Raw genomic sequence first — 24,475 nt, 5'->3', positions numbered from 1 at the left:
ATGGCAGGAAATGGGGAGAAGGTGGTTTGGGTGAACACTGGAAGGTAACCAGAGGCAGAGTTCCTTGGGCCTGTGGGCTCTGGACACACACAGACACACACACACACACACACACACACACACACACATACACACACACAGAATTTTACTTGGAGGAAAAAGGTTTGAAAGAATTTATGTTTTAAACATCAAACTAGCTGGCAGGAGCTCTTGACGACCCAGCAGGGCTGGGGGCTGGGTAGAAGGTGAGGTGTGGTGCCATCGGGAACTCTGCTGTTCATCACACATCATGTAGCCAGAGCTGGGGCGATGTAGTAGATACCGTGGAACTTAGCTCCGAGCTACACAGATGCTGCAAATGTGATTTTCTTGCTTTTCCTGTGGACTTGGGCTGCCTGTGAGCAGAAGAGAGTGGATGGATGTGAGAGAGGGCAAAAATCTGAGGTGCCCCAGCTGTCCCTCGGGTGTTGTCCTGAAAGCCTCCCCTGCAAGCGTTCACTCGTGGCCTATCTGGGATGGACGATGCTTGTCTCCGGTCTTTCAGGCCAGGGCACATATAGCTTCTGGCACTTTCCTACCTTCATATCTGTTGGTGCCCTTCCAGTGGGTGTCCACTTCACTGTGGGGACTCACAAAGGCTTTGGTGGAGCCTCTGGTGGTGGACAGAGTGGTTAGATGGGCAGCAAGAACAAGGTACTTTCCTGGGGGAATGTCCATGTAGGAGCCCAATGGAAGGGGCTGAATCCCATTCAGGAAAAGATTCTTCCTGAATAGCAAACATTTAAAAGGGTCCCAACACCACCCTGAGCCAGTCACAGAGTCCTCAGGTGACCTACAGCAAGATGCTTGCCCCAAATGGACCCCCTGCCCCAGGCTGGCAACTGATACCCTGGGGACCCAAGAAGGGATCTTTCTTCCTCAGACATCAAGTGGTAATGTCTCTGTACGTGGAGTGAACTTTGACTGCAGATCCCCAGACTCCAGATATTCTGTGAACAGAGACAATGACCTAGGTAAGAGAACTTCACTACCCAAGGCAGAGCAAGTGGGGCCTCAGGCAGCCTGGGCCACACAGGAGAGGATGGACACAATAAACCCTGAAGACCATGAGAAGAGCCCAGGCCAGCCCGGGACACAAAGCCCTCCTGGGCACACTTGCTCTGTGAAAAAGAAACTGGAGTGGGCATACCATAACACCCTTACTGGGCTCAAATTATTGGTCTTTCTATAGAGTAGCATTTCTAATTATAATGAAAATTATCTCCGAACTTTGAGCATTTCTTGGTTGCTTATTATGCTAAACATTTTAAATACATTATCTCATTTATTTCTCTCCACAGGCAATACTGTTGTCAATGACAAGGTTGGGACATGGAGAGTGTAGGTGACCTGTCTGGAGTCCCACAGGCCAAGTCTGCCTGGAACTCAGGTCCGCCCAGGTCTAACTGTAGAAGTATGGAGATTACAGTTTAAACATCTCATTCAGGAGTGGGGATCGAGTCATGCTGAGAAAATCCCTTTGGTGTCATCCTAACTACTGAGTTAGAATCCACATCTGAGTAGTTTTATGCACAGATGCCGGAGCAGGGTCAGCCGTGTGTCCCCGTTGGGGTTGAAACTCGGCCCAGAGGGAGCCACCCCAGGGAGCAGGCCCCTGACCGCGCAGCCCCCTGAATGCTGCCTTTCCTTGTTCATTATCTTTGCAGTTGACTTGTACTAAACAGTAACCCGGGCTTGTTAGACAGAATGCAGACATCATGGGAAATGGAATCTGAAAACAGGAAAGTAAGTGTAGCGATAGGGATCCCAGCAGAGCACAGATGGCGCGCTCACGTGAGGGTCCTTTCAGGAGAGGTTAATAAGGAGACTCCTTACAAAGGCACAGGCAGGACACGGGGTCGCCAACCCCTGAGCAGGAAGAGGGAACAGTCACTAGATGCAACTTCAGGGGGTACCCCTGGACAGAGCTACAACCTTCTGACTGCAGAAACCAGGACTAACCCGGTCTGAAGGCTCCAGGGAATGGACATCCTAAGCCTACCTCTCCCAACATCTTTACTTCCCACTGGTGACGCAGATAGCAGTGCTGGCCCGACATCGGACCCCAGGGCAGACATCAGGCCCCAAAAAACTTCTGGAGGGTGACAGAAGATACTCCACACAGACCCCCAGAATCCCATCCTATGAAGTAACCTCTTTGGGTGGCAGTGTCTCTACACACGGTCGCAGGGACCGAGTCTCCAGGACACGCACTAAACCCTGATTTTTCCTTCAGATCGAAGCCCCTGCAGCTGCCACTGCCCTCAGTTCCGTGGGGAATGGGGAGGAATGGAGCATGCTGGGTACACTCAGGGCATCCCACGAACTGAATGAGAGCAAGGGAGATCTGACTGAGGGGTGAGAGGAGACAGCATCGCAGAGGCTGCGGCTACAGCCTGGAAGTGGCAAACGGGCAGGATGCCTGCGTCATCAGGGCTCCAACACTGGTCCCTGCTCTCAGCCCCAGAGGCCCCTCCCACCCTGCCGGGCTCGCTCCTCACGGTCCCTGCACACTCCCTGAGACTGCTCTGTGCAGCCAGGTGACCAGACAGGCAAGGACAGGTGTGATAGGGTGTGGGGGTCACTGAGAGAGCTTGAGTTTGAGGTGGTTTTTTGATGATCCCTCTGGCTTCGCTGCGGGGCTGGATGGAGGCAAGGGTGGGTGGTGGGGCTGAGGAATCACAGGTGGCTCTGGGTTTTTGGGTGACACCATGTGGCTTGTGGCTTACCGAGGTAGAAAACTGGGAGCGAAATTACTTGACCCGGGGAAGGTGGGTGTGAAAATGAGGACTTTGGTTTTGTTCAGGCAAAGCTTGAGATGCCTTTAATGTGCAAGCGGGTGATTGAATCAGTGAGTTCACAGCTCAGGAAGGTATGTGGGATTCTCAGCATCTTGACATCAGCTTTAGGACCTCAACGACGCTCAGCCCTGAGGATTTTAGTGGCTGAGGCTGGGTTAGATTCACCTTCTTCTGCCCTGGGTAGAATTATTCCCTATCTTCTTTCTTTCTATCTATCTGTCTATCTATCTATCTACTATCTATCTATCTACCTATCTAGCTACTATCTAATATCTATCTATTACTATCTAATATCTATTTAATTCTATCTATCTATCTATCTATCTATCTATCTACTATTTAATATCTATCTTCTATCTATCTATCTATCTATCTATCTATCTATCATCTATCTATCTAATCTAATTTTTGAGGTCCAAAGAAGGTGGAATGGAAAGCCTGGGAGGGGAGGACACACCAAAAAGTCCAGGATGCCTAGTTTCTGGGCACTCAGGGTCAGTGCTCACTGCCTAGCCCCAAGAAGGGCAGTCTGACCAGGGCCCCTCACCAGGGCTTCTCTGGCCAACCTCGAGAAAATTGCAGGGTCAGCCCCACTCAACCCCACAGAGCCTTTTATTCCACAAGGTGAGAGAGAAGATCCTTCAAGAAGCCGGTGGATCCCGAGTGACAGAAATGGGACCAGATTTCACATGCCCTGTGGTGCCCAAGTTCATGTGACCCTTCCTCCCTTTCCCACCCATCTGTTTGTGGAGGGCTTGTTAGAAGTGACGTGAAGGCGTGCTAGGGGATAAAAACAGAGTTCAAGGAGAAAACAAGTGAACATAGGGGAAGGGAAGGAAAAATAAAATAAGACAAAAACAGAGAGGGAGGCAAACCATAAGAGAGTCTTAAGTATAGCGGACGAACTGAGGGGGTGTGGTAACAGGGTGATGGGCATGTTGGGTCAGCACAAGGTGTTTATGTAAGTGATGAGTCATCAGATTCTATTCCTGAAACCAGTACTACACTGTATGTTAACTAACTTGAATTTAAATGAAAACAACAACAATAAATAAACAGAGTGCAAGGAGATGAGGCACCGGAGTGTGAGCAGACTGAGCTCTGGAAACACTGGAGTAGGCAGATGGGGGCTGGCATGGCCCTGGGAGCCTGGGCAGGGCACTGCACCCCTCCAAAGAGGTACTGGGGAGATACTTGAATCAGAAATCAAGATGCTAACCACCCTGGGTTTTCATGTCACCTGGATGAGGCAGCCTCACTCTCAGGGATGCTGAGACGAACCAGTAGAAGATACAGCACAAAAAACTCAGCTCCATTTAAGGGAAAATTTCACAATAATCAAAACTGGAAGAAATGCCCTAGACTCCCCTAGGAGACAGGGAGCTCCCTGCACCAGAGGGGCGGGATGTATGCAGAGAAAGAGACCAAGAGGCAGAATAAACACTCCAGAAGAGAAATATGTCTCTCAATCTTGCAATCTCACAGATCTCTTGCCCTACCGCTCCTGGAACAGGACACGGTCACCATCTGCACATCATCTGAAGCTCTTCACTTTTTAGGCTGAATGCACCAAGCTCCAGAGCACAGGCTCTCTCTCACCCTGTGGTCCTGGACCTGAGGCATCTTATCACTGGGGACCTGTTAGAGATGCACCTGCTTAGGCCTCTCCCAGGCCTGGGGAACGGAAGCTCTGGGGCTACAGCCAAGAAATCTATGTCCTAAGAAGTTCTTGGAAAATTCTATTAATCCCTAAATTTGAGAACCACTGGTCCAAAGCAATGATTTCCCAGCACCAGATTACTCACAGGGTTGGGGGGATAGGATGCACCCCACTCCCAAGACTGATTTCTCTGCTCACAGCCTGGGAATCCAGGTTCCTACCATGCACCTGGGGCTGAGAACCCCTGGCCCAGGCCTTCCCCTTCTGCACTTCTCTACTTGCTTTTCATGCCTGCTTTTCTCTATTTCTTTTACTGAATCCCCTTCTTGGATTTGCCTTCTTCTCTTTTCTTTCCCATACTCACTGAAAACGTGCTAAGGCAATAATCTCCTTTCCAAACATCTTTGGGGAAGAAAGTGCCAAACAAGATCGACGCTTGTGAGCCAGTCCTCTGGGGGTTGGGCACAAGCATGCTAAAAATCGTGGATTCCCGTTTTTCCTAATGCTTCAGTCTATAGTTCTGGGGTGGGGGTGGGGGGGTTGCAGTGTTCGGTCTTCAAATTGCTAAACTCAATTGTTTTATTTTGTTAATAAAATAAATGCTATGCTTTATGTAATGTATTAATATACATTGCAAATGCAACCACAGGAAGGTGTTTAGAGAAATACAAGCTTGCCCCATTACTCAAATGATAATAAGGGCATATGGGCCATGGTAACAAACAAAAACGGGGGTTACTTTGTAACTAGTTAACAGGTCACAGCTTTGCTGCCTCTACTGCTTGGGGTAGTGAGTTAGATTTACACCAGAGGAAAGGTAAACAAACTCAGAGCTGGCTATTTAAAGGGAGAGGACTTTCAGAGAGCCGAGATCTTGGAATGGCGAGCTGTCCTCCGCTGTCCCAGCGCGGAGGTCTGGGCGTTGTGTGGAGGGAAGGGTCTGCCTCATAGGGGATACAGAGGCCATCTGGGGTGGGAAGGAAACTGGGTGGGGCAGGAATGGTTAACAGGGAGGCTTCCCAGGGGAGGGGAGGGTCCAGCTGAAGGGTGAGTGGATGGTGAGACAGAAGGTCTGGGAAGTGGCCTTGGACAAAGGAAAGGTGCCCTTGAGGACCCTGGAGGAGGCAGGAGGGAGCCCCTGTGACTGAGGATGGGGAAGGAAATTGGAGGTGGATCGGGGTGCCCTGGGAAGCTCTTGGAGGGCTTCAGATAAAGGAGTGGCGAGACCCATGCAGAACAGTTTTATTTGGTCCCTACAAAAAGCTCAGCTCACTCTTTACTGGGCAGAGTGGGGGAACGCCAAAGCAAGACAATGTGGATGACTATGCTCTAACACATTGCTCCCGTGAAGGTGCTTTTCTGTCTTCTGATTGACTCCAAAATCCACTGACTCCAAAATTCTAATAGTTGAAGGCAATTTAAAGGCCCTTCTCACATTGTTTAAAATTAAATGTTTGATATTATATTATAAATTCTGTTTTCATTCCTTTTGTTTGGTTTTTTCCCAGACTCTCATGAAAGCTCTGCATATCACCAGGGTTGACTTTCACTGGCCACATCCAGAAAGTCGGTCAGACTCTGTTTCTGTTTCTGGGTTCTGGGAAAGGCCAGAGTCTATGAACCTGACCTTCACTGCACCAAGCATAGGGGGGACATATCCAGAGTCACAGATTGAGGCTGGCGCTGCTCCCATAGGCTAGCGGCAGCCCCTTTGGCTAATCAACTGTTTGGGTTTGGCTAAGATGAGATTTCTTACAAATGACTCTACTTCCTGCCACAATGCCACGCCCAAACCTGCCGAAGATGCCCTTTCTGTCTTGTTCTGTTTCACTTTGGAGCTGAAGGGTGTGAACATGTGAACAAAAACCTTGGTAAAGGAGCATTTTAGTGCTGGGAACCTCACAGATTTGTTCCACTTTGATCTGATTTCTGTAAAACAGCTCCTGATGTGTCAGAGTGGGGAAAGAAGAGAAAACTGAAATGATTTCCAAGCTGCATTGGACATTTCTGTACATCCTTTGAAACAACCTCTGGATGGGGACTAGGCTCAAGAGTGGGTGTGCGGGAACCCTAGCGAAGGATGCCACCCATCTTATTTTACTTGGGAACCTGATTTATTAATTAATTTGTTTGTGGGCAGGAGGCCATATGGCTGCTTGGAGAAGGGACCTGTTTTCACCACATGGGCACCGCTGGCGCTGGGGCCGCCTGGCAGGACAGCTGGTGGAATGAATTTGCTGAAACTGGACCAATTGGGATGCAAGGCTGATGGGGAGACTGAACTCCCAAGGACACATATGTTCAAGCCTGGGGAGGTTGGTGGTTTTTGAGCCATCAGCAAAATGAAGAAATAGTGAAATCCAGACATAAGATTTTCAGTTCACAGGTAAAGGAGCAAAAATGGTTTTCAAACCACGTCCTGGGCAGCAGACTTATAATCAGATGTGCCCTGTGTGCCAGAACCACACCAGGATAGGCAGCCCTAAGGAGCTCCTGGGTCCAGCCCGGAGACGTGACTGTCCCAAACTTTCCAAAGCTGCAGGTCTGGGAAAGCTGTAGCATGTGGCAATTATATAACCTCAGGCATTTGTTTCAATATTCTGGTCAACAAGGGATTAAAATTTCTTGCATCGAATTAGCCGTGGCCTAAGAATGGAGACCTAGGAGTTAGACATCTCCATGAAATTGGGCAGAGCTGATGACTCTTGCTGATGGAACCAGGGCCAAGGGGAATAGGGTTCAAAGCCCCAGATGAGTGTGGCATCTTGTGGGAGGGCTGAGCTTGGAGCTATGGGGGACCCAGAAGAGGGCAAAGGGAGGGGAGGCAGCAGGCTGAGCCTGGGGTGGGGGGACTGTGTGTGCCCAGAGGCCAAGACCGGACCCCTAAGCATAGGAATTTGGAATGATTCCTGAACCCTGACTTCATGACAACGTTCCACCCTTGAGTGCTTCCAGCACCCCAGGAGGAGCACCATGGGAGATGGGCCTGGGGAGAAGCTGGAATGAGGGGCCAGAGATCCTTTATCCCAGCTTGGCTTCCAGCAAGGGCAGGTCAACACATACAGCTGAATGACAAACATTGCCAGGAGCACTTCACTAAGACACGGATCTGATTATAAATGGAGGAAGTGCTAGGCAGCCCTGAGAGGGGTGGGAAAGAGCCACTTGCTGGCGGGCTTTGACAGCAAAGCCCTAACTTAGCACCCAACTTACCTAGCCACGAAGTCCCAGTTGCTAGCCCTCGAACCGAGACCATGCAGAGACAGAGAGGATGGGGGTCCATGTCGGCTATAGATCCTGGGTGGCCCTAAGTGGTCATTCCCTTTCTCACGAGTATGTCAGGTTGAATGAAGTCATGGATCTAGAGAAGCCAGCTCTGAACTTGACACCTGGTCTGTCCTTGGGCAACGTTACCCGGCATCATTTTTATGGTTATTATTCCTATTCTTCCTTATCAGCTTCCAGCACCCTCTTTCATGCCCGCTGGCCAGGCCGGAGTCTAACTCCCTTTTTCCAACCCAAGAATGCTTTTTTTATACCTACCCGCCTGCACCAGTGACAGCTCATCAGGGGGGTTGTTGGCCACACCCAGGAGACACTTCTGCTCACCTCGTATGCCAGATTTGGTGACTTATGTCCCCGCTGAGCCCCAGGACAGCCCCCAGCCCAGCAGCTGGTGGAGGGACTCCCTCTGGTCACCATCGCCCCTCCCTCCCCGGACACCTCCTGTCTGGCCCTCAGTGGGGAGTCTGAGACACACGGGAAGGAAGGGCAGCTAGTGATATGGATGGCTCGACACAAAATGTGGAGACTCTGGTTTCTGCTGCTTCTGCGGACGTGGCTTAGGAAAGTGCTTACCTCGGCTCCTATCTCATCTGCGAATCCGGAATCCCATCTCCCCTGAAGGAAGCACGGAGTGGTGGTTAGTGTGTTTCATGCCTGGTACCTGGAGGGGAGGGACGTCCCAGCTGCGGGGCTGCTCTCCTTCCCTGCACTCAGGCAACAGCCCCATCCCGCCCCCAGAGCAGTCGAGAGCTGGCCCTTGTCCCCGTGAAGTGATTCACAGAGGAGGAACTGCAGATGAGCTCCGGGCTCGGGCAGGCTCAGGGACTTCTGCAGGACCCCTGTATGGTCTGTGATGGGGTGGGCTCTGACAGCAGGCCCCGCGATCCTTGTCTCCCTGGGCTGGCCTCCCGGCCTCGTGCCTGGTGTCCAGAGAGGATGAGGAGCCCAAGGCCAGGCTGGGAATTCAGGTGCCCCAGAGAGCAGCTCCAGTTTGGGTGAAGAGAGGAAGGCCAGGGGAGGAAGAGGGCCGTGGACCCAAGGCTTGTCTAGGCTTTGCCAAAAGGAGGGGAGGAGGCAGAAGAGGAAGAGAGGCTGGGAGAAACAGCAACTTTTGCCCTTCTGGTATGAGGCTAGCAGATTTCACATACTTTTTCATTATTTGATGAGGTGGCCAAAGGATTTATTTTTTGAAATAGGACATTCTGAGACAGATGGTGCTGTTAGTCATTTTGCTGGGGCAATAGGTAGCCACTGGAACTGTCCAGGCACATTGGAATGCCTGGTCACTCTTTAACGACTTTGAAAGGGCATCTGAACAGGATCATGGTACCCCTGATTGTCCAAGGAATGACCCTCTCAGATTCCTCTCTTTGAGAATTTTTGGGTTCAAGTCCCCCTTTTCTGTGACTCCAGGTGCCAGATCCTGGCTCCCTGTGGCCGCGGTGCTGATCCAGGGCACGAGTCCACAATGACCAGTCTGGGGAGGTCAGCAGGGGAGCCTCATGAGCCCTGCCACAAAGGAAATGGACTCTCTCACAAGGCCACTTGAGAACACAGGCCTTGGCAGCTACAGGAACAGTGCCTTGTGGGTGAGATCTTGTTATTCCAGAAAACCACAGAGTGAGAACCATGCCTTTCCTGGGATAGCTCATACTCGGCCATTTCTAAGAAAGTGCAGAGATTGAGCCTGGGGGTCCAAGATAGCTGTGCTTGGATTCCAGAACTGTGGTCCAGGCATGCACCCAGGCTTTGGGGGCTCCCCTGAACCTTTCTGAGCCTCCCCTGCCTTATCTGTGCTGGGATCAGTGGCATCTTTACACTGCCTAGCAGTGCCTTCCTTGTGAGGAGCTGCCTTCAGCCCCAGTACGGAGGCACAGAGCAGGAGGCTCTGTATGGGGCAGGGATTGTCGCTGTGCTGTTTTGGTTTTGAAATATCACCATTTCCTTGTAAAGCCTACAGCTGTTTAGGAAAGAAAAAAAGATGCCATTAGATGTCTACTGTGCTTGTAAAATGTACGCTGATTTTAGAAACACTCATGTTTTATTTTTTTAAACCTCTGATTAAATCAAAGAAATCTGGTGTCCTCTTCCAACTTCTGTCCTCCTCAGGGAGGCAAGCCACGTTCATCACTGGGTTTTATGTGCCTAAGAGCAGTACATTTTATGAGGATAGACCACAATAAAAATTGGATTTGACATTATAAAACACATACACGTGCACACACACTTGTGTGCAAATTGTTCTAGTAAGTGTGACATAAGCCAATGTTTTCTATACCTTTCTCTTCTTTCCTTATTTTTGGTGCTATTTCACTTTTTTAAAAAACTGCTGCTTCTGACAGTCTCTACTGATTTCATAGGCTGAGCTTGCTGAGCGTTTGCTCTGGCTGGACTGTCATTTAACTGTCAAGGGTATCCCTTTGAACCATATGGGGCAGACCCTGCCCTGAGCCAGGCAGACCCCGCCCACCACCTCTGCCCAGGGAGCTCTACAAACTGCAAGAATGGTTTGCCAGGACCACTGGAGCCAAATAGTCCAGGATCAGTCGGGCCTCCCACGTTCCAGCCTTGAGATGTGGACACTTCATGGTTGCTTAGAACGTCTGTCCTTGTGTTCATCACACAGGAGAGGGGTGTTATCTCCTGGGACTGTGGGAAACGCGGAAGAAGGAGGCATCTGAAAAACACCTCTGTAGACTGGCAGGCAGAGAATGGTCCCAAAATGTCAGCTGGATGGAAAGCACCTGACCAAGGTGTGTGCTTGTCCTCCCTGGGAACTCTGTCCTGCCTGCTTTAAGGAGAAGTACAGTGAATGCATTAGCCTCCAGTTCTCCTTGGCTGCCTGAGCACAGGGGCAGGCCCCCACAGAGGAAGAACTGGAAAGAGCTGGTCCCTGGCAGGCCTCATTCCCAGGTGCCAAGGTCTGGACATGGCGCTCCGGGGTTCCCACAGTGGCCGGAAGGAGAGCCGCCTCCCCCAGAGCTCAGGAATGCCCCCAAATGATTGTTTCCTCACGGCCTACAAGCCCATGTGACCTTGCGCTGATGTTCAGGGAAATGCCTGGAAGAGGCCAGGACAAGGTGAGCCTGCGACTGCATCTGGGGCCTTCCAGACTGACCAAGACCGGTCACTCCTCCTCCTGAGCAAATTCCCCCGCTGGGCTGCAGCGCTGAGCTGCTGCCTGGGAGAGTGGAACACTGTCCTGTGCAACCTGCCTTTCCTGAGCTCTCGGCTCTTTCCCTGACCTCCTCCCCAGGGGCTGGCCTGCCATCCACCGCCCCAGGTCAGGCCTGGGATGAAGCACTAGCAGCAGAGGCCCCGTCCCCGGACACTGGGCCAGTTGTCCAGCTGTCCCCAGGGCAGCCCTGACAGTCCCACAGTCTTCCTAGGAAGTGTGTGCAGGTCCCCATAGGAGCAAGGAGCACTCGGAAGGAGGTGCCCTGGGGGCAGCGGTGATTCTTTAATCTTGGTCACAGAAAATGAACCACTATGGTTTTTCATGCTCTGGGGACTCCAGGGGGAAGGCTCAGGCATGGGGGATTCTAGACAAGAGGTAAGGTGTGTGTGTGTGTGTGTGTGTGTGTGTGTGTGTGACCGCTGATATGTGCACCATGGAGTGAGGAGAATTTGGTGCTAAGTGATGACTTCACAGTGTGCCCCTAAGTGTGGGAACGAACAGGCGATCTTGTGAGGTGAGTCCTGCTTTTCTTTTCAGAGATGGGCCAAGACTCCCATGTGTTAACCTCCTACTAGTTTATCAGGCGGTCATTCCAAGAATATTTCCTTAGCGTCTTCTAGGGGCCAGCCACAAAGTGAGCAAAGCAGACCAAGCCCCTCTCTTCCCATGTGGTATGCACCTTCTCATGGGAAGCAGGCAGTGCCCAGAAAGCTGGCAGAAGGGGCTGTGCCTGAGGGGAGGCCAAGCAGGATAAGGGGGTCCTGTGTGACACATCAGGGAAGGGCCACGGGCTGGGGGAGTCTGCAAAGGCTCTCCTCACAAGATGATGGCCAACAGAGACTGAATGAAGGGAGGGGCTAAGCCAGGTTGTATCTGGGCAGGGGCTACCGGGCCCATAAGTCCCCAGCCAGGGTCAGTCCTGGCCTGTTCAAGAGTGAGGGAGCCACTGTGGCTAGAGCAGAGGGAGGCGTGAGGTCAGAGAGGTGACAGGCTACAGTGGGTGTGAGCCTCCGTTGGTTAAAAACTGGAGGGTGTGCAGGGGTGGCACGGCCAGGTGGCTCGGCAGGCCACTCTCGCTGCTTCCAGAGGAACTGTGGGGGCAGGGAGGTGAGGGAGGGGGTGGTTGCTGGACCAAGATAGCAGCTGTGAGACGCGATTGGATTCTCAATGTATTTTGAAGCTTAATTGGGTTTGTTAATGGTTTAGTTCAGGGCTGTAAGGGAATAAAGTAAATCAAAGATGGCAATATGGTTTTGGCCTGAGCACCCAGAAGCAATGGAGCTGTTATTTACAGGAATGGGGATGAGCAGCTTGGGAGAAACGTGGAAAATAAGAGTTTCCTTTTGCAAATGTTCACTTTCAGGGGAGGAGGGGACGTCCAAGCCCGGAGCCCAGGAGAGAGAACGAGGTCACCCGGTATATGCACACGGAGCGTCTGTGGACTTGACCAAGGGGTGTTCTCATGTTCAGATGTCCAGTGATGAGGACACAGAAAAAAAAAGAAAATGAAAAGGTATGAAGCTGAAGAAATAGGAATGGTCCGCTGAGAGCGAGCCAGAGTGTGTTGCAAGGAGGGTGAGCCATGCTGTCAAGAGACCAGGCTGGGACACTGAGAAGCTGAGAAGTGATAACTGGCCATTGCATTTCCCAATGGCTCAGTGACAACCTCGACAAAGAGTGGGTCTAATAGAGTGAGTGGTAGGGCCAAAATTCTAGCCAGGAGTGGGCTTTTTAAGAAAGAGAAGAGAGAGAGGAGGGGAGAAAGCGGACACGGGAAACATAGAGCCCTCTTGTGAGGACTTGCACGTGATGCGAAGCAGAGTAGTGCAGAAGCCATAGAGACAAGGGGCGGGAAGAATACCAGGTTGGGGGGCGCCTGGGTGGCTCAGTGTCCTCCTTGGCTCAGGTCATGATCCCAGGATCCTGGCACTGAGTCCCACATAGGACTCCCTACTCAGCGAGAGTCTGCTTCTTCCTCTCCCTCTGCCTCTAATAATAAAATCTTAAAAAAAAAAAAAAAAAAATAAGTCCCCAGGATACCAGGTCAGGGTTGGTTTTATTTTTGCTTCGTTTTGTTTCCAATGGGAGATATTAGAGCACGTTGGTGTGTTGATGTAGAGGGAACGATTGCTGGTGCAGGTGAGAGGGAGAGTCAGGAGAGATGTCCTTGGGCAGGTGAGAAGCTGGCTCCAGGGCCAGGTGTAGGACGGCAAGGGAGCAGGGCGCTTCCTGCCGGGTGAGAGCGGTAGCAGTGGACCAGAGGTGGGGCTCATGGAGCCTTTTCTTATTGTTGCCTTTCCTTCTGACTTAGAAGCCAGCCCATCAGCGGAGTGAGGAGGGGGGAGGACGAAACTGTAAAGGGAGAGAGTCGGTATGGAATGAACACTCTGCTTTGTTTCGGTTTGGCTTCATGGGCCAAGGGGTAGCTGCAACTCATTTGCTCAAAAATGAGTGTTGACTCCTTAAAACTTAGTAGAGTAACCGCCTTGAAATCTGAGAGTAGCTCCAAGCCCAGGTAGGAACGCCGGGGGTTGGTTGTGGCTTGTCCCTGAGGCTGTCAGCCTGGCCACCTGCTCATACATCCAATGTCCGTTCAACACCCACTATGACAAGCCCTCTTTGAGGCATGGGGAATACGGCTCCTCACATCCCCACCAGGACCCTGTGCAGCCTCTTGAGGGATGCCCGAGGGATGGACTCCCCCTGAGAACTCTATTTTCCCAGTTTGTCCTCAGGGGAGCTCTCCGCAGGCTGAGGATTTGCTCAAGTGATTACTACAAGTGATGTAGGCAAGTTGGGTTGATGCTGGTGGGTGCCTTCAAGAATGGAAGAGAGCCTAGGACTAAACAGAATCTGTGCACCTTTTGTGTGTGTGTGTGTGGGGGGGGGGGGCTCTTAGGGGATGCCTCTGGGTCCTTTATCAATCCCAATATGGCAGCAAGCACAAGCTTAAATGGTCCTTCCTTGGAGTGACAGGTGCAGCTGTTGTCAGCCGACTCTATGGGGGCCAGCAGCCCTGGGAAGCATGGTAGGCAATGGACTTTTCCTTTTTTTTTTTTAGCTACATTGTTCTGAAGAGTCAGCATCATTCTGAATACTTGACACTTAATCCAGGGGTTGTTGGTTCCTGGTGCCAGAAGAGCAGAATGTGCTGGAACCAGCACTTACAGGTGATCAGGGAACCTACGAGACCCAACCAAGAGGCTTCTCCCCTCCTGTTCACCTTCATGATCACTTTTAGCTCCAGGTATCTGAGCACTGCTGAGGCCTAAGGAGAGGCAGGTGGACCCCAGGAAACAGGTGGAAAGAGGGAGTGAAGCATATCCTACCCACGCGGCTAGTCTGCCCAACTCTTGGGGATGCTAAGCTTCTGGGTTATAGAGGCTGGGACTCACTCAGGGCAAGAGGTGTGTCTCGAGTCACAGAGGAAGCAGAGATAAGACCAGGATCCCAGCACTGCTCTGCTAATCCACACACCCGCCTTCACCCCCGGAAACCATGCTGTCTCTTGCCATGGCCTCCTCGAGTACTTCTTTCCTCTTCCAGTCCATCTGCAACTGAGCAGTCACATCGAAGCCACTCTAGAAACAGCCCGGAGGTTCTGAGCACAGGGCTAATGTGGTTCTGTTTGGGCCAACGGGCAAGAGGTTCTGGAGAACAGGGCAATCTGGACTCAGACATTTGTGGCTTCTGCACCAGCCCCTCCTTTCTGGTGCAGTTGACGGTGGACCAGAAAGAATGTAGGAGTAAGTGTGACAGGTTGACCTCTATGAGGACAGAACCCTACCGGGCTCACCGCCTGATCAAGTTATCCAGGACAGTGCTGGTGGGCAGCTGTTGAGAGATTGAGTAAGTTTCCAGGAGGTCCCAGCGCAGGACAGAAAATACGCCCAGGGCACTGGGTCCTTGGCGGTGCCTGTGGGAATGGGCCACTGTTCTCCTTCACCAGGCCTTGAAAGTAGCAAATGGAGGCTTCCTGACCCACAGCTGACAGGCAACTATGTGGGTCCTTGTGTAAAACCATCCCTTCTGCAGTAGAGGACTGGCTTGCCTTTAATAAGGGATTTCTGCAAAACCAAGGACATTCCGAGAGAAGAGAGTGCCTTTCCCCACACCCGCTACAGATCGTTGACTAGAAGAGGCAAGCATGCCCCCAGAATTCTTCCTTACGATTAGCGTGATTGCAATGGCCTGTTTTCCACTAACCAATGCAGCTGAGATTACAGGACTCCTCTGGGCTGGGCTGGAGGAAGAAAAACCAAGTTTGGAAAATTCCGAATGGCAACACTAATTTCAAACTCTTGGTTGCTACATTTGAATACATGTCTTTATTAGGAAAATTGTAAGTGGATATACATCTTTTCATTGATATGACTTCAAAGTAGAAATGGTTGTTTCTTAAAAGAAGTTATTTGTTATTAAAAAAAAAAAGCACACTGCATACAGGAAGCTGCCTTCTCCTGGACCATTTTCACATTATCTGGGAGATGTATTTAAACAACACAAAATACAGTATTCATCACATTTAACACTGAACCCATCACTGCCTGGAGACTGAGACACCAGCGAGGTTACGGACAAACAAGTAGCTTGGAGGGGTTTTTTTTCAGCTTGGCCGTGTCAGTGGTCTGCTTATGGGACTTAAAGGTTTCTAGGGAGCACTTCCCAGGGAAGGGGATCCCTTGGAATGGGTCAGGGAGGATGTGTACAGGGACCCCACAATTCTCATCCTGCTGTGGAAGGGTGCACCCCCTGGGGCAGGGGTTTCGGGGGCTGATAAACTCCCTGCCCAGAGCCCATGGCTATAGCATCAGGCAGCAGTCAGAAAAGGAAGGTGAAATCGGATCCAGTGAAAATTCTTAGGAGTTCTCTGGGCTTCACACAGGGGGGACTGCAACCTTCTGCCATTCAGGCCGTCTGCTCCAAGCTGAGCCTCCTTGCTCCGGAGGAGGACAGGCCCCCACACACAAAGGGCCTCTCTCCTGAGCCTCCTCGCTGGGGTCTCAGCGCCTGAGCAGGGCTGGACGAAAAACAGTACACACGACACATGGCGCAGATTCGGATATAAACACACAGCACTTCGGCGAGTCCCGTCCCCAGCCCGGCCCCACAGCTGCCCAGGTCCTGATGCAAAGGCTGGCAGGGGGAGGACTGCCCTGGGGGTTACAAGGAGCCCAAGGGAAGGTCAGGTTGAGCAGCACTGGACAGGGAGGCACAGCCGGGGACTCCTAATCCATGGATGCACTTGACTCGTACTTTTAAAGCAAAAGGGGATCAAGAGAGCCTTTTCCTTTGCAAATAGACTATTTAAATGCATATTTGCTTTCAAGAGGCCGTCTTTGTTCAGGAGCAGAGTGCGAGGAGGGCAATTGTTAGGCAGAGAACTTTTCCAGCAGTTTCTACTCTTATCTATTTTTCCCTCTATTGGGGAGAAAGGAATGATTCTTTTTTTGACTGTAGTCAAGATTTAGAGCCTTGTTTTTCTGGGAGCAAGAGATTTAATGGTTCTGGTTCACGGATTCCAGGGGAGGACGGTTCCAAATGTTCCATGAGAGTTTTAAATTATCTTGGATTACTTAGAAAATGCCCATCCCACTGAAAATTCGATCATTTCACCTATAGTATAGTTCAGGAGACCTGCAGTGATAACTTAATTTCAGAAGAGGGTCCTGAGATCAGTTCTTTATTCCTTATAGTTAATAAAGGCCCCTGTACTCTATTTTATTCAATATAACATAACTGACTTGAAGATACACGTTTTTTGTTTGGTGGACTGGCTTTCTACCTTGAAGATCCTATATAAAGGAATATTTATGGAAATGCTTTAAACATGTTCTTGACAACCCAAAGATGATTATATCTAAAAACATCTATAATTCAAGGTTATTTTATTATAATATACTTTCTGTATAGTATTTACAGTGTCCTATCGATGGATACATTTCCTGGTTTTGGCCTTCTATTTTTCTTTCTTAATTTAAAAATTTTCCCTGGGCTATTTAACCAAAGGGACAAAGTATTCATGAGACGAAATATAAAACAAAGACAATAAGCAAAAACCCCTCAAATGCCTAGCTGTTCAAAAAGTGGTATTTTAAAGCTGCTTAATGCAACTCTACAAACTGATCTTTGTAAAGGGAAACCCTTTACATGTCAAGGTTTTAACCTACTTTCCCAAACGTCCCCTTTTCTAGGAGGAATGCCCTGCTGGACATTCTGGAAGCACAAGGCAATTCCAGCGGCCAAGTCCAGAGACCACTTTACAATGGAGCAGATGATGGGATTGCCAAGTGGGGAAAAAGATGAGGTTAGATTTTAACTGGGAAAGAATCTTCCTGTCCAGGATTCATTATTCTGTGGATTGGGTTTTCAAAAACCAAAAAAGAGTTGAGGATTCTTTTCATTTGACGGCCAAAAGAATCACGCTCTTGGCGCCACGGAGACAAAACTCTCTGTGGTTCTGAGATACTCACACCTATGGAAGCATGGAGGGAGGGCTGGTGTCCTCACAGTTCAGCCCAGCTGAAAACCGAATTCCCTTGGGCTCCGTGGATCCATCCTGGGTTTGCGATCCGTGGAGAAACCCAGGCTATCCACCTGAGAGGCTCACAGCCCTAATAAGAAACCTGGTTAAAAGACGTCTCCTGACTCTGAGCCTTTGCATACGAGGAGCTGACAGCTCATGCAGCGAGGACATTGGCTTTGAACAAGAACACAGGGTTGGACGACAGACAGTATTCCGAACAAGACACAGATGTGCACAGTGTTTTCAGAACATGGTAACACGAGACATTTTGATTTGCTTCTTGGTGCCCAGTTTAAATGAAAGCTTTGGTCTTGAGAGAGTCTTTTTCCGGGGTGATGGAGACAGTCTTGGATACACATGATGATGGATGAGAGAGACAGTGATGAGAAGAACGTGATGGGATGTAGAGAAGAGCTCAGGATGGGGGCGTGTCTCCCCCTACCCCAGCCTCACACTCCTGCCTGCCTTGGCTGGGGGAAGCTCTGTGATGCTCACTGAAGGGGAATACCCTACGCCTCACTCCAGGGAAGGGTGAGGCTTCTGCCTGGCCCTCTAAACCTAGCCCTCCTCTACCCCCTGCACAAGGGCAGCCTTCACTAGGGTTTGCCCAGACTGGTGGGCTTTGATACCTCCTGGTGGCTCTCCATCCTAGGACAGGGTGATCGGGGGTCCCAGCCTGCACAGTTCAGGGTGATACAACACTCAGGAACCTCGGGCCAGGCGAGGGGCTCCATGGGGAAGATACGGTAAGATAGCAAGTAAAATAATGGCCTTAGTCTAAGTTCCTATCTGTCACCAGTGACATTGGATAATCAAACTAAATGAAGAGTAAACACCATATATTTTGCTACATAATCAAATGGTGAAAATAAGGCAAACTGTGCAGAACGAAGCCCTTGGAAATGCACTGGGCCCTGCCTGGGTGCAGGGGAGCCACTGCGGGCTCTTCCTAACACTGCTTTCAGACCCGGGCTCCTACTGTAAGGTTTCCTCAGGCGTCTGACCCCACCTGCGCCTCTCACATCTTGAACCTCCTGTTAACAAGAACAGAGGGAGACACCATTAAGGCGGGTTCCCACAGCGGCCAGGCTGCATGCCTGAAACGCTGAGACCCCCCGCGGCGGCGGCGGGGCTCCCAACTCCTGACTTCCAAATCGCCGGCTTTCCGAGGCCCTGGGAAAGGGGAGAGTTGGGAGAGAGGCAGCTGGTGGGGGGTGGGGGTGGCTGAAGCGGAGGGAGAGGTGGAAGTTGGGAAGTGAAGACAGAGGGCGCGGCCAGCACGGGGCACAGCGGATGAACAAGGGCACGTGGACAGACAACACGGCACAGTGGTCACACGACAGGGCAGGCGGGGCACCCAGCCCGAGCCCAGCACACATGGAGGGCTACCAGCCCCCCCACCCGGCCTCAGCGTGGCCCCAACACACACCCAGCCCGGAGGAGGCTGCCTGCTCCTCCAAGGCCTTGGCACCATCAACCACCTCCATTGACACCCCAGCCCTGCTGATTGGCCCCGGGGTCTCTGGGCCAGCACTGTGGGGGTGGGCCCAGGACCGAGTGCCCTGGGAGAGCACTGCCTAGTTTCAACCCACAACGGAATGGAAGCTGGCTCTTCACTCTTCCAGGACACCGGGTTGGCCTGTCAGGTAGCGTGAGGGCCCAAGGCCAGTGGAGTCATAGAAGGACAGCCTGGAGCTTGTTTGCTTTTCTTATGTGGGGCCAACTGTCTTAGTCCCCACGGCAACTCCCCCTGCTCACCACAGCTAGATGGCAAGTAGCCTTCTGCGGTGTCCAGGTTGGACCTGCCACCCCTCTCTAGGCACAGAGATGTGCTAATCCTGCTGGATCAAGAATGGAGAGCCTGGGACCTCAGGTGTGACTGGCTCCAAGATGCTTATGTAAGAGGTGGGCTACCCCAGCCAAGGTTCCCCAGACCAGGCCCACTGCTGGCTTCCACAGAAGACTGCAGCCCGGAGCAGACCAGCAAACAGCCAATGCCTTCCGAGGCGGAGAGGGGGTGGGCTCCCCACATGCCCGGGAGCAGGTCTGCTGACCCCAAGGCTGGCCAGAGGGGCACAGGCTGAGAGTCGGCTGGATAAATGGGGACTAAAAGGTCTTTGGCTGCAGCGTCCTGGCAGGACGCTTCCCTGATGGAAACAAGGAATGCCACATGCTCTGCACTGTCACAGAGGACGGCACTAAAGCAGAAGGGAACACTGTGCCCCAGTTTGAGTGGGACATGCAGGGACCTGAGATTTTCTTCTCCTCATTCCATCTGTTCTGACCTCCAACCACTTCATCTTTCTGTGTCCACATGCTGAATTACGACCAAGGGCCGGGGGAGCAGGCTGAGTGTTTATGAGGGACAGGAGGATGGGGAGAACAGCCCAGATATTTGAGGTGTCCTTTCTCAAAGTATTACTGAAATCAGGGCCTTGCTCTCCCATGGGATCCCCCTTCTTCTGGTCCAAATTAAAGAGACTTGGCAAGAAATCTTAGACATTAATCTGTGGGTGGTATGAGGAAAGTTCTAGAACTTTCTAGAACACCATGTTCACTTGAAGCGGATATTTCCCATGAGTGAGGGCTGCGGCAGCTGTGTCCTGGAACCTAATTGCACAGGGTCACAGAGCCTCCTCACCCAGCAGGAGGTGGGTGGGAGAAACAGGCCTTTCACACAGTTCTTCCACATTGGGGACCCGTTTAAAGAATCTGTAAAGTGAATTGCCGGGCCTAGAGGCTCCCTGAGAAGTATTTCCACAGCTGCTCCCTGGGAATGTGAGCTCCCACCCACCTTCCACACCTGGCGTGCAGAAAGCACCCCTGCTCAGAGGTAAAGCCACTCTCACAGCCTTGGGAGCCGCTGCCGGACGAGTCCCACCCTGGGCATCAGAGGGGTGGAGGGCCAGGCAGCAGGCACTTGGGAAAAAAAGTCAGTGAGCACCTGCAAAAGGCACGGCCACAGCTGCCCCATGAAGGCGGTGACGGCACTGGCCGTGGTCAAGGGGAGGGCAGGAGGTGCATGTCCCTTGCTGGCCAAGGCTCCTGCTCCTGGGCTAGTCAGGGCTCCGTGCAGGGCAGGGCAGGGCAGGGCAGCCCCACCCTTGCCTCAGAAGGAAAACAGATGACGAATGTGTGGAGCCATGTGGGCTCCGGAGCAGTGACCCGCCCTTCGGAGAGAGGGAGTGGAGGGCAGGGTGGGAGGCTGGGCAGCCCAGGGCAGTGCTGAAGAGACCCTGGGCCATGCTAGACAGAGTCGCGAGTACAGTCTCCTCACCCCAGACCGCCGCCCCAGTCTCTGCACAACTATTTTCTTCATAACTTAGCAGACCAGGAAAGGCCTGAAAATGCACATAAATACAGGGGCCAGTCAGGCCACAGGAGCACCGCTCCTCCACGGAGGTCTGAGCCCCTGCTTGGAAGGCAGGGGTCTGCCCTGGAGGAGGGTTAGAGCAAATTTACAAAGCGCCGGGGGAGACAAGAGCAGCGTGCACTGCGGTCCATCTCGAAGTGGCAGATAACTAGTTTTTCCTTTTCTGAGCAGCCTTTCTCTTCTTCTGTCGCTTCTTTTTTCCTATCTTTTCTTTTTTCCCCATTTTTTCTTCTCTGCGCCCCCTTAGATAAAATCAGTAGAACCATTAATGATGTTGAAATACACAGGGGTCTGTTTCAGTCTGCACAATCTCTAACACTTCCCTGGGTGTCTGTTTAACTCTGGCTTCAGTCTTAGGCCTGGAGGCCCCTGGGCAAAGCACCATCCATCAGTACTTCATTAAAATAAATCGGACATGTTCCCCAATTCAAAGAAAAATGTTAGCCAGCCTTCCAGAACACCTGGGAACTGGTTATAGCCTATCGCTGTGGGCCAAGGGGCCAGCCTGGTCCTGCCTCCAGCTACTGCCTGAGGCTTCCAACCCTGAACAGCATTCACATCTGAAAGGGTGCGAAGGATGCCCAGGGCCAGGCTGGACTTGGCCTTCTAACTCACCTCAATCCCATCTCCTCTGGCCTCCTTCCTTTTTCAGTGCAGAGATGAACTCTGCTGTCCCTACAGAAAATACCTGCATTTCAGACTGAATCACGCTTTGCATTCAGGTGGCCATCCAGGAGAGGAGAAAGAAGGTGCGCCTGATCCCACCTTCTCCTTTCTGGATGCCTGGGGAACACCCCCTGGGAATGACTGGGATTGTTCTGGAGAGCAAGGGAGAGAGCTGGTTAGCAGAATTCGATTAGAGCAATTGGCTCATGATTGTCACATTAAAATGATTCAAGCTGAATGGTATTTAATGATTTATGGGGTAAGCCACCTGTTCCTGTGAAAGCTATTAACCATGGCCTCGAATTATGGGATTTTTACATGGGCAAATGTGAAAGCTGGATATTATGAGAGTTGAGTCTCTGGAGATTACGTGGGGGATGTTAGGAGAACCAAGGAAGAGGAGGAAAGGGAAGAGGAATTAGTGAGTCAAATATTATTCTTCAGAAAACTGGCACTGCTGTTTCCATTGGGTTAAAAAAAAAAAAAAAAAAAAAAGGCACAAAAACTTGAGTTGCAGCTCTCATGTGCTCCTGAGCGAGGACCACACTCATAAGTGAAGTCGGCAGGAGGGACCTAAGGCACCCACCCAGCAGGCCACCTTAACCTCCATCAACTTCCATCAACTCTACAAATGTATCTGAGCCCCATGTCTAACAGCTGATGGATTTTACTTCCGGTAAATAAATTCCCACATCCAGTAGGAGGTCAGTACCATGAAACAATTAGCATTTTATTGCTAGTGCATATAATGTCACATTTGATACAATTTTAGTACAAGTGAAAAAATACACTGTGGCTAACATTAAAAAGCTGTAATCACATTTATAGATCATATATATTTCTTTACAAATTGCCAGTGGGTCAAGAGAATAGAGAAATGTAACCTACTGACCGTCATATGGCTCCACTTCAAATATATGAATTGTTCGACTATAAATATATTCTGAAATACATTTGTTTTCTAAAGAAACATAAAAAAATGTGCACAAAAAATATATAAAAATGCCTTGCAAAAAGTTACAAATACCACCAGGCCCATCTGTGGATCGCATTGATGCAGGGAAATGTCACCTTGCCAATGTTTCTGCCTGGAAACTGAAACCCTGCCGTGGTTTCAGGAGGAGGGGTTCATGGCAAGAGGCTCATTTTTTCATTTATTTTGTTTGCTTCTGATTGCAGAGCCCTCACAGTGTGCAGAGCCTCTCCGTGGCTTATAAAAGCCTCAGAGGCAATCACAGAAACCGAATTCCTCAAAACAAGTTCTCAGATTGAAAACTGCATTTGATTCTCCAAAGACTGGCCTTTTAAGGGAAGGTGGAGACTTGATCTCCCGCACCCCACCCTAGGAGAGGGCCAGCCATTGCAGAGAAGGCCAGAGAAGATTCTCACAGAGGGCCTGAGGGGTGGTGCGGGGGAGGGCCAAGGGAGGAGGGGGCTGCAGGATGGCGCCCTGGCAATCACCCTCCTCCCCACTGAGCATGTACAGAAATGAGAAGCCGAAGCAAGAGGAAGCATGTTATTGGAGGCAGGGAGAGGCCTGGGAATGGCCAGGAGGGGGTCTATGAGCACAGTCCCCAGTGACAGGAGCTTCTACATGGAGCCTACAGAGCCAATCACGGAGCCCGAAAGAGGAGGTGGATGTGGTGGCCGCTGCCTAGCACTGGCCAGTATCTGAGTCACCTCCCAGGTGGGGGTGTGTGTGTGTGTGTGTCATTCCCAAAGGGGCACCCCCTGCGAAGGCCACCTTCTGCCTTCCTCCAAGTCTGTGAGTCTGGAGGAAGGACACTTTTCTGAGCTCCATGCTTGGCCATCACCTGACTGTGCCCAGAGGCCCCAGGGGAAGGAAGACACGCTCCAAAGCAAAACCAAATACAGATCTTGAAGAAATCACTGATTTAAAAAAAAAAAAAAGATAATGGGAATGAGAGGGTTGTGATGATCATCAGGAGAGAGCGGGCAGTGGGAAATGCTGTTGGGACAACATGATTTCTTAGAAAAACCCCAGTTATAAAACAGCCAATGCACGAGGGTCTGGGGCACGGGTGAACAGAAGCTGCAGGATCGTACCAGACGCTATAAATGCGGTTCTACATGCTGGGCAGACCTCAAGCCCATTCCCAGGTCCGTGCTCTGCACCCCCCAGGCACACCTGGTCCTCCCCATCCAGGCCCTCCGCCCCCACACCTCGCCCTCCATCTGCCGTACGGTGTTAGCTTTCCTCAAGTGGATCTAGCGGAAAGTCCTTTCTGGCTGATGTGCTTACTTGTTTAAAGCTTTCTCCAGGTACTCCTGAATCCACTTCAGTTTCGGGTCAATGCACACTTGTCTGTTGTTGCTCTTCAGCCTCGCCCTGCCAGAACGGAAGAGGGAACAGTATGAGGCTGAGCACGAGGGGGCTTGTCGTGACCTGGGCACTGGCTCATCGCCCGCATCAGCACCGGGACCCCCTTGGCAGGCGCGGGTACAGGAGGAACTCAAGGTGGGGAATCCTGTCCCTAGCAGCGGATGGAGTCCCTGGGCAGATACGGGAAGGTGAAACTGGCCTTCACAGGGGAGAGCGCAGGCCGGGGAACGTGTGAGTTGCCCTTGGGAGGACACGGAGGGGCTGGGCAGGTGGAATACAGAGGGAGGGAAGCAAGAGCAAAGGCATCAAAGGGGGTACGTGCACTGAGGGCGTGGAGGACGGTGGGCTGCCCGAGAAGCAGGTGGCCGGATGTCGGGGCAAAAGAGTGGGCTTTTCTCTGCAAGATTATGGGGACTGAGGCTGGAGACAGACAAAGGCAGACTTTTATTTGGATGGATCATCTTGAAAGTATATGGGAGACCGACTTGAGAGTCAGCCCGGAATTAGGAGATTTGAAGAGGGACTGCAGTGGTTTGGGGAAGAGAGGTGACAGAGCGTGAGGGAGGGACAGTGCGGGTGGGGGGGTGACAGGACAGTGAGGGA

At 51.4% G+C, this 24,475-nt stretch overlaps 1 protein-coding gene across 4 annotated transcripts in view; it reads right to left on the bottom strand.

Annotated features, from left to right (window-relative positions):
- Positions 1 to 265: 265 nt before the first annotated feature.
- Positions 266 to 24,475, bottom strand: part of CXCL12 (C-X-C motif chemokine ligand 12) — a 31,046-nt gene continuing 6,836 nt past the window's right edge. The window contains exons 3-4 of one of the 4 annotated variants that reach the window (XM_059398035.1): positions 23,792 to 23,878; positions 266 to 395 (exon numbers count right to left, since the gene is read on the bottom strand). In XM_059398035.1, the coding sequence (XP_059254018.1) occupies positions 281 to 395; positions 23,792 to 23,878 (202 nt within the window). In that variant the 3' untranslated portion in view covers positions 266 to 280. The other 3 variants (XM_059398037.1, XM_059398038.1, XM_059398036.1) reach the window with 3 other exon arrangements.

Source organism: Mustela nigripes, chromosome 4 (genome assembly GCF_022355385.1).
Source record: "Mustela nigripes isolate SB6536 chromosome 4, MUSNIG.SB6536, whole genome shotgun sequence".
NCBI classification, from domain to species: domain Eukaryota; kingdom Metazoa; phylum Chordata; class Mammalia; order Carnivora; family Mustelidae; genus Mustela; species Mustela nigripes.
This window is presented reverse-complemented; position numbering and strand designations above follow the sequence as displayed.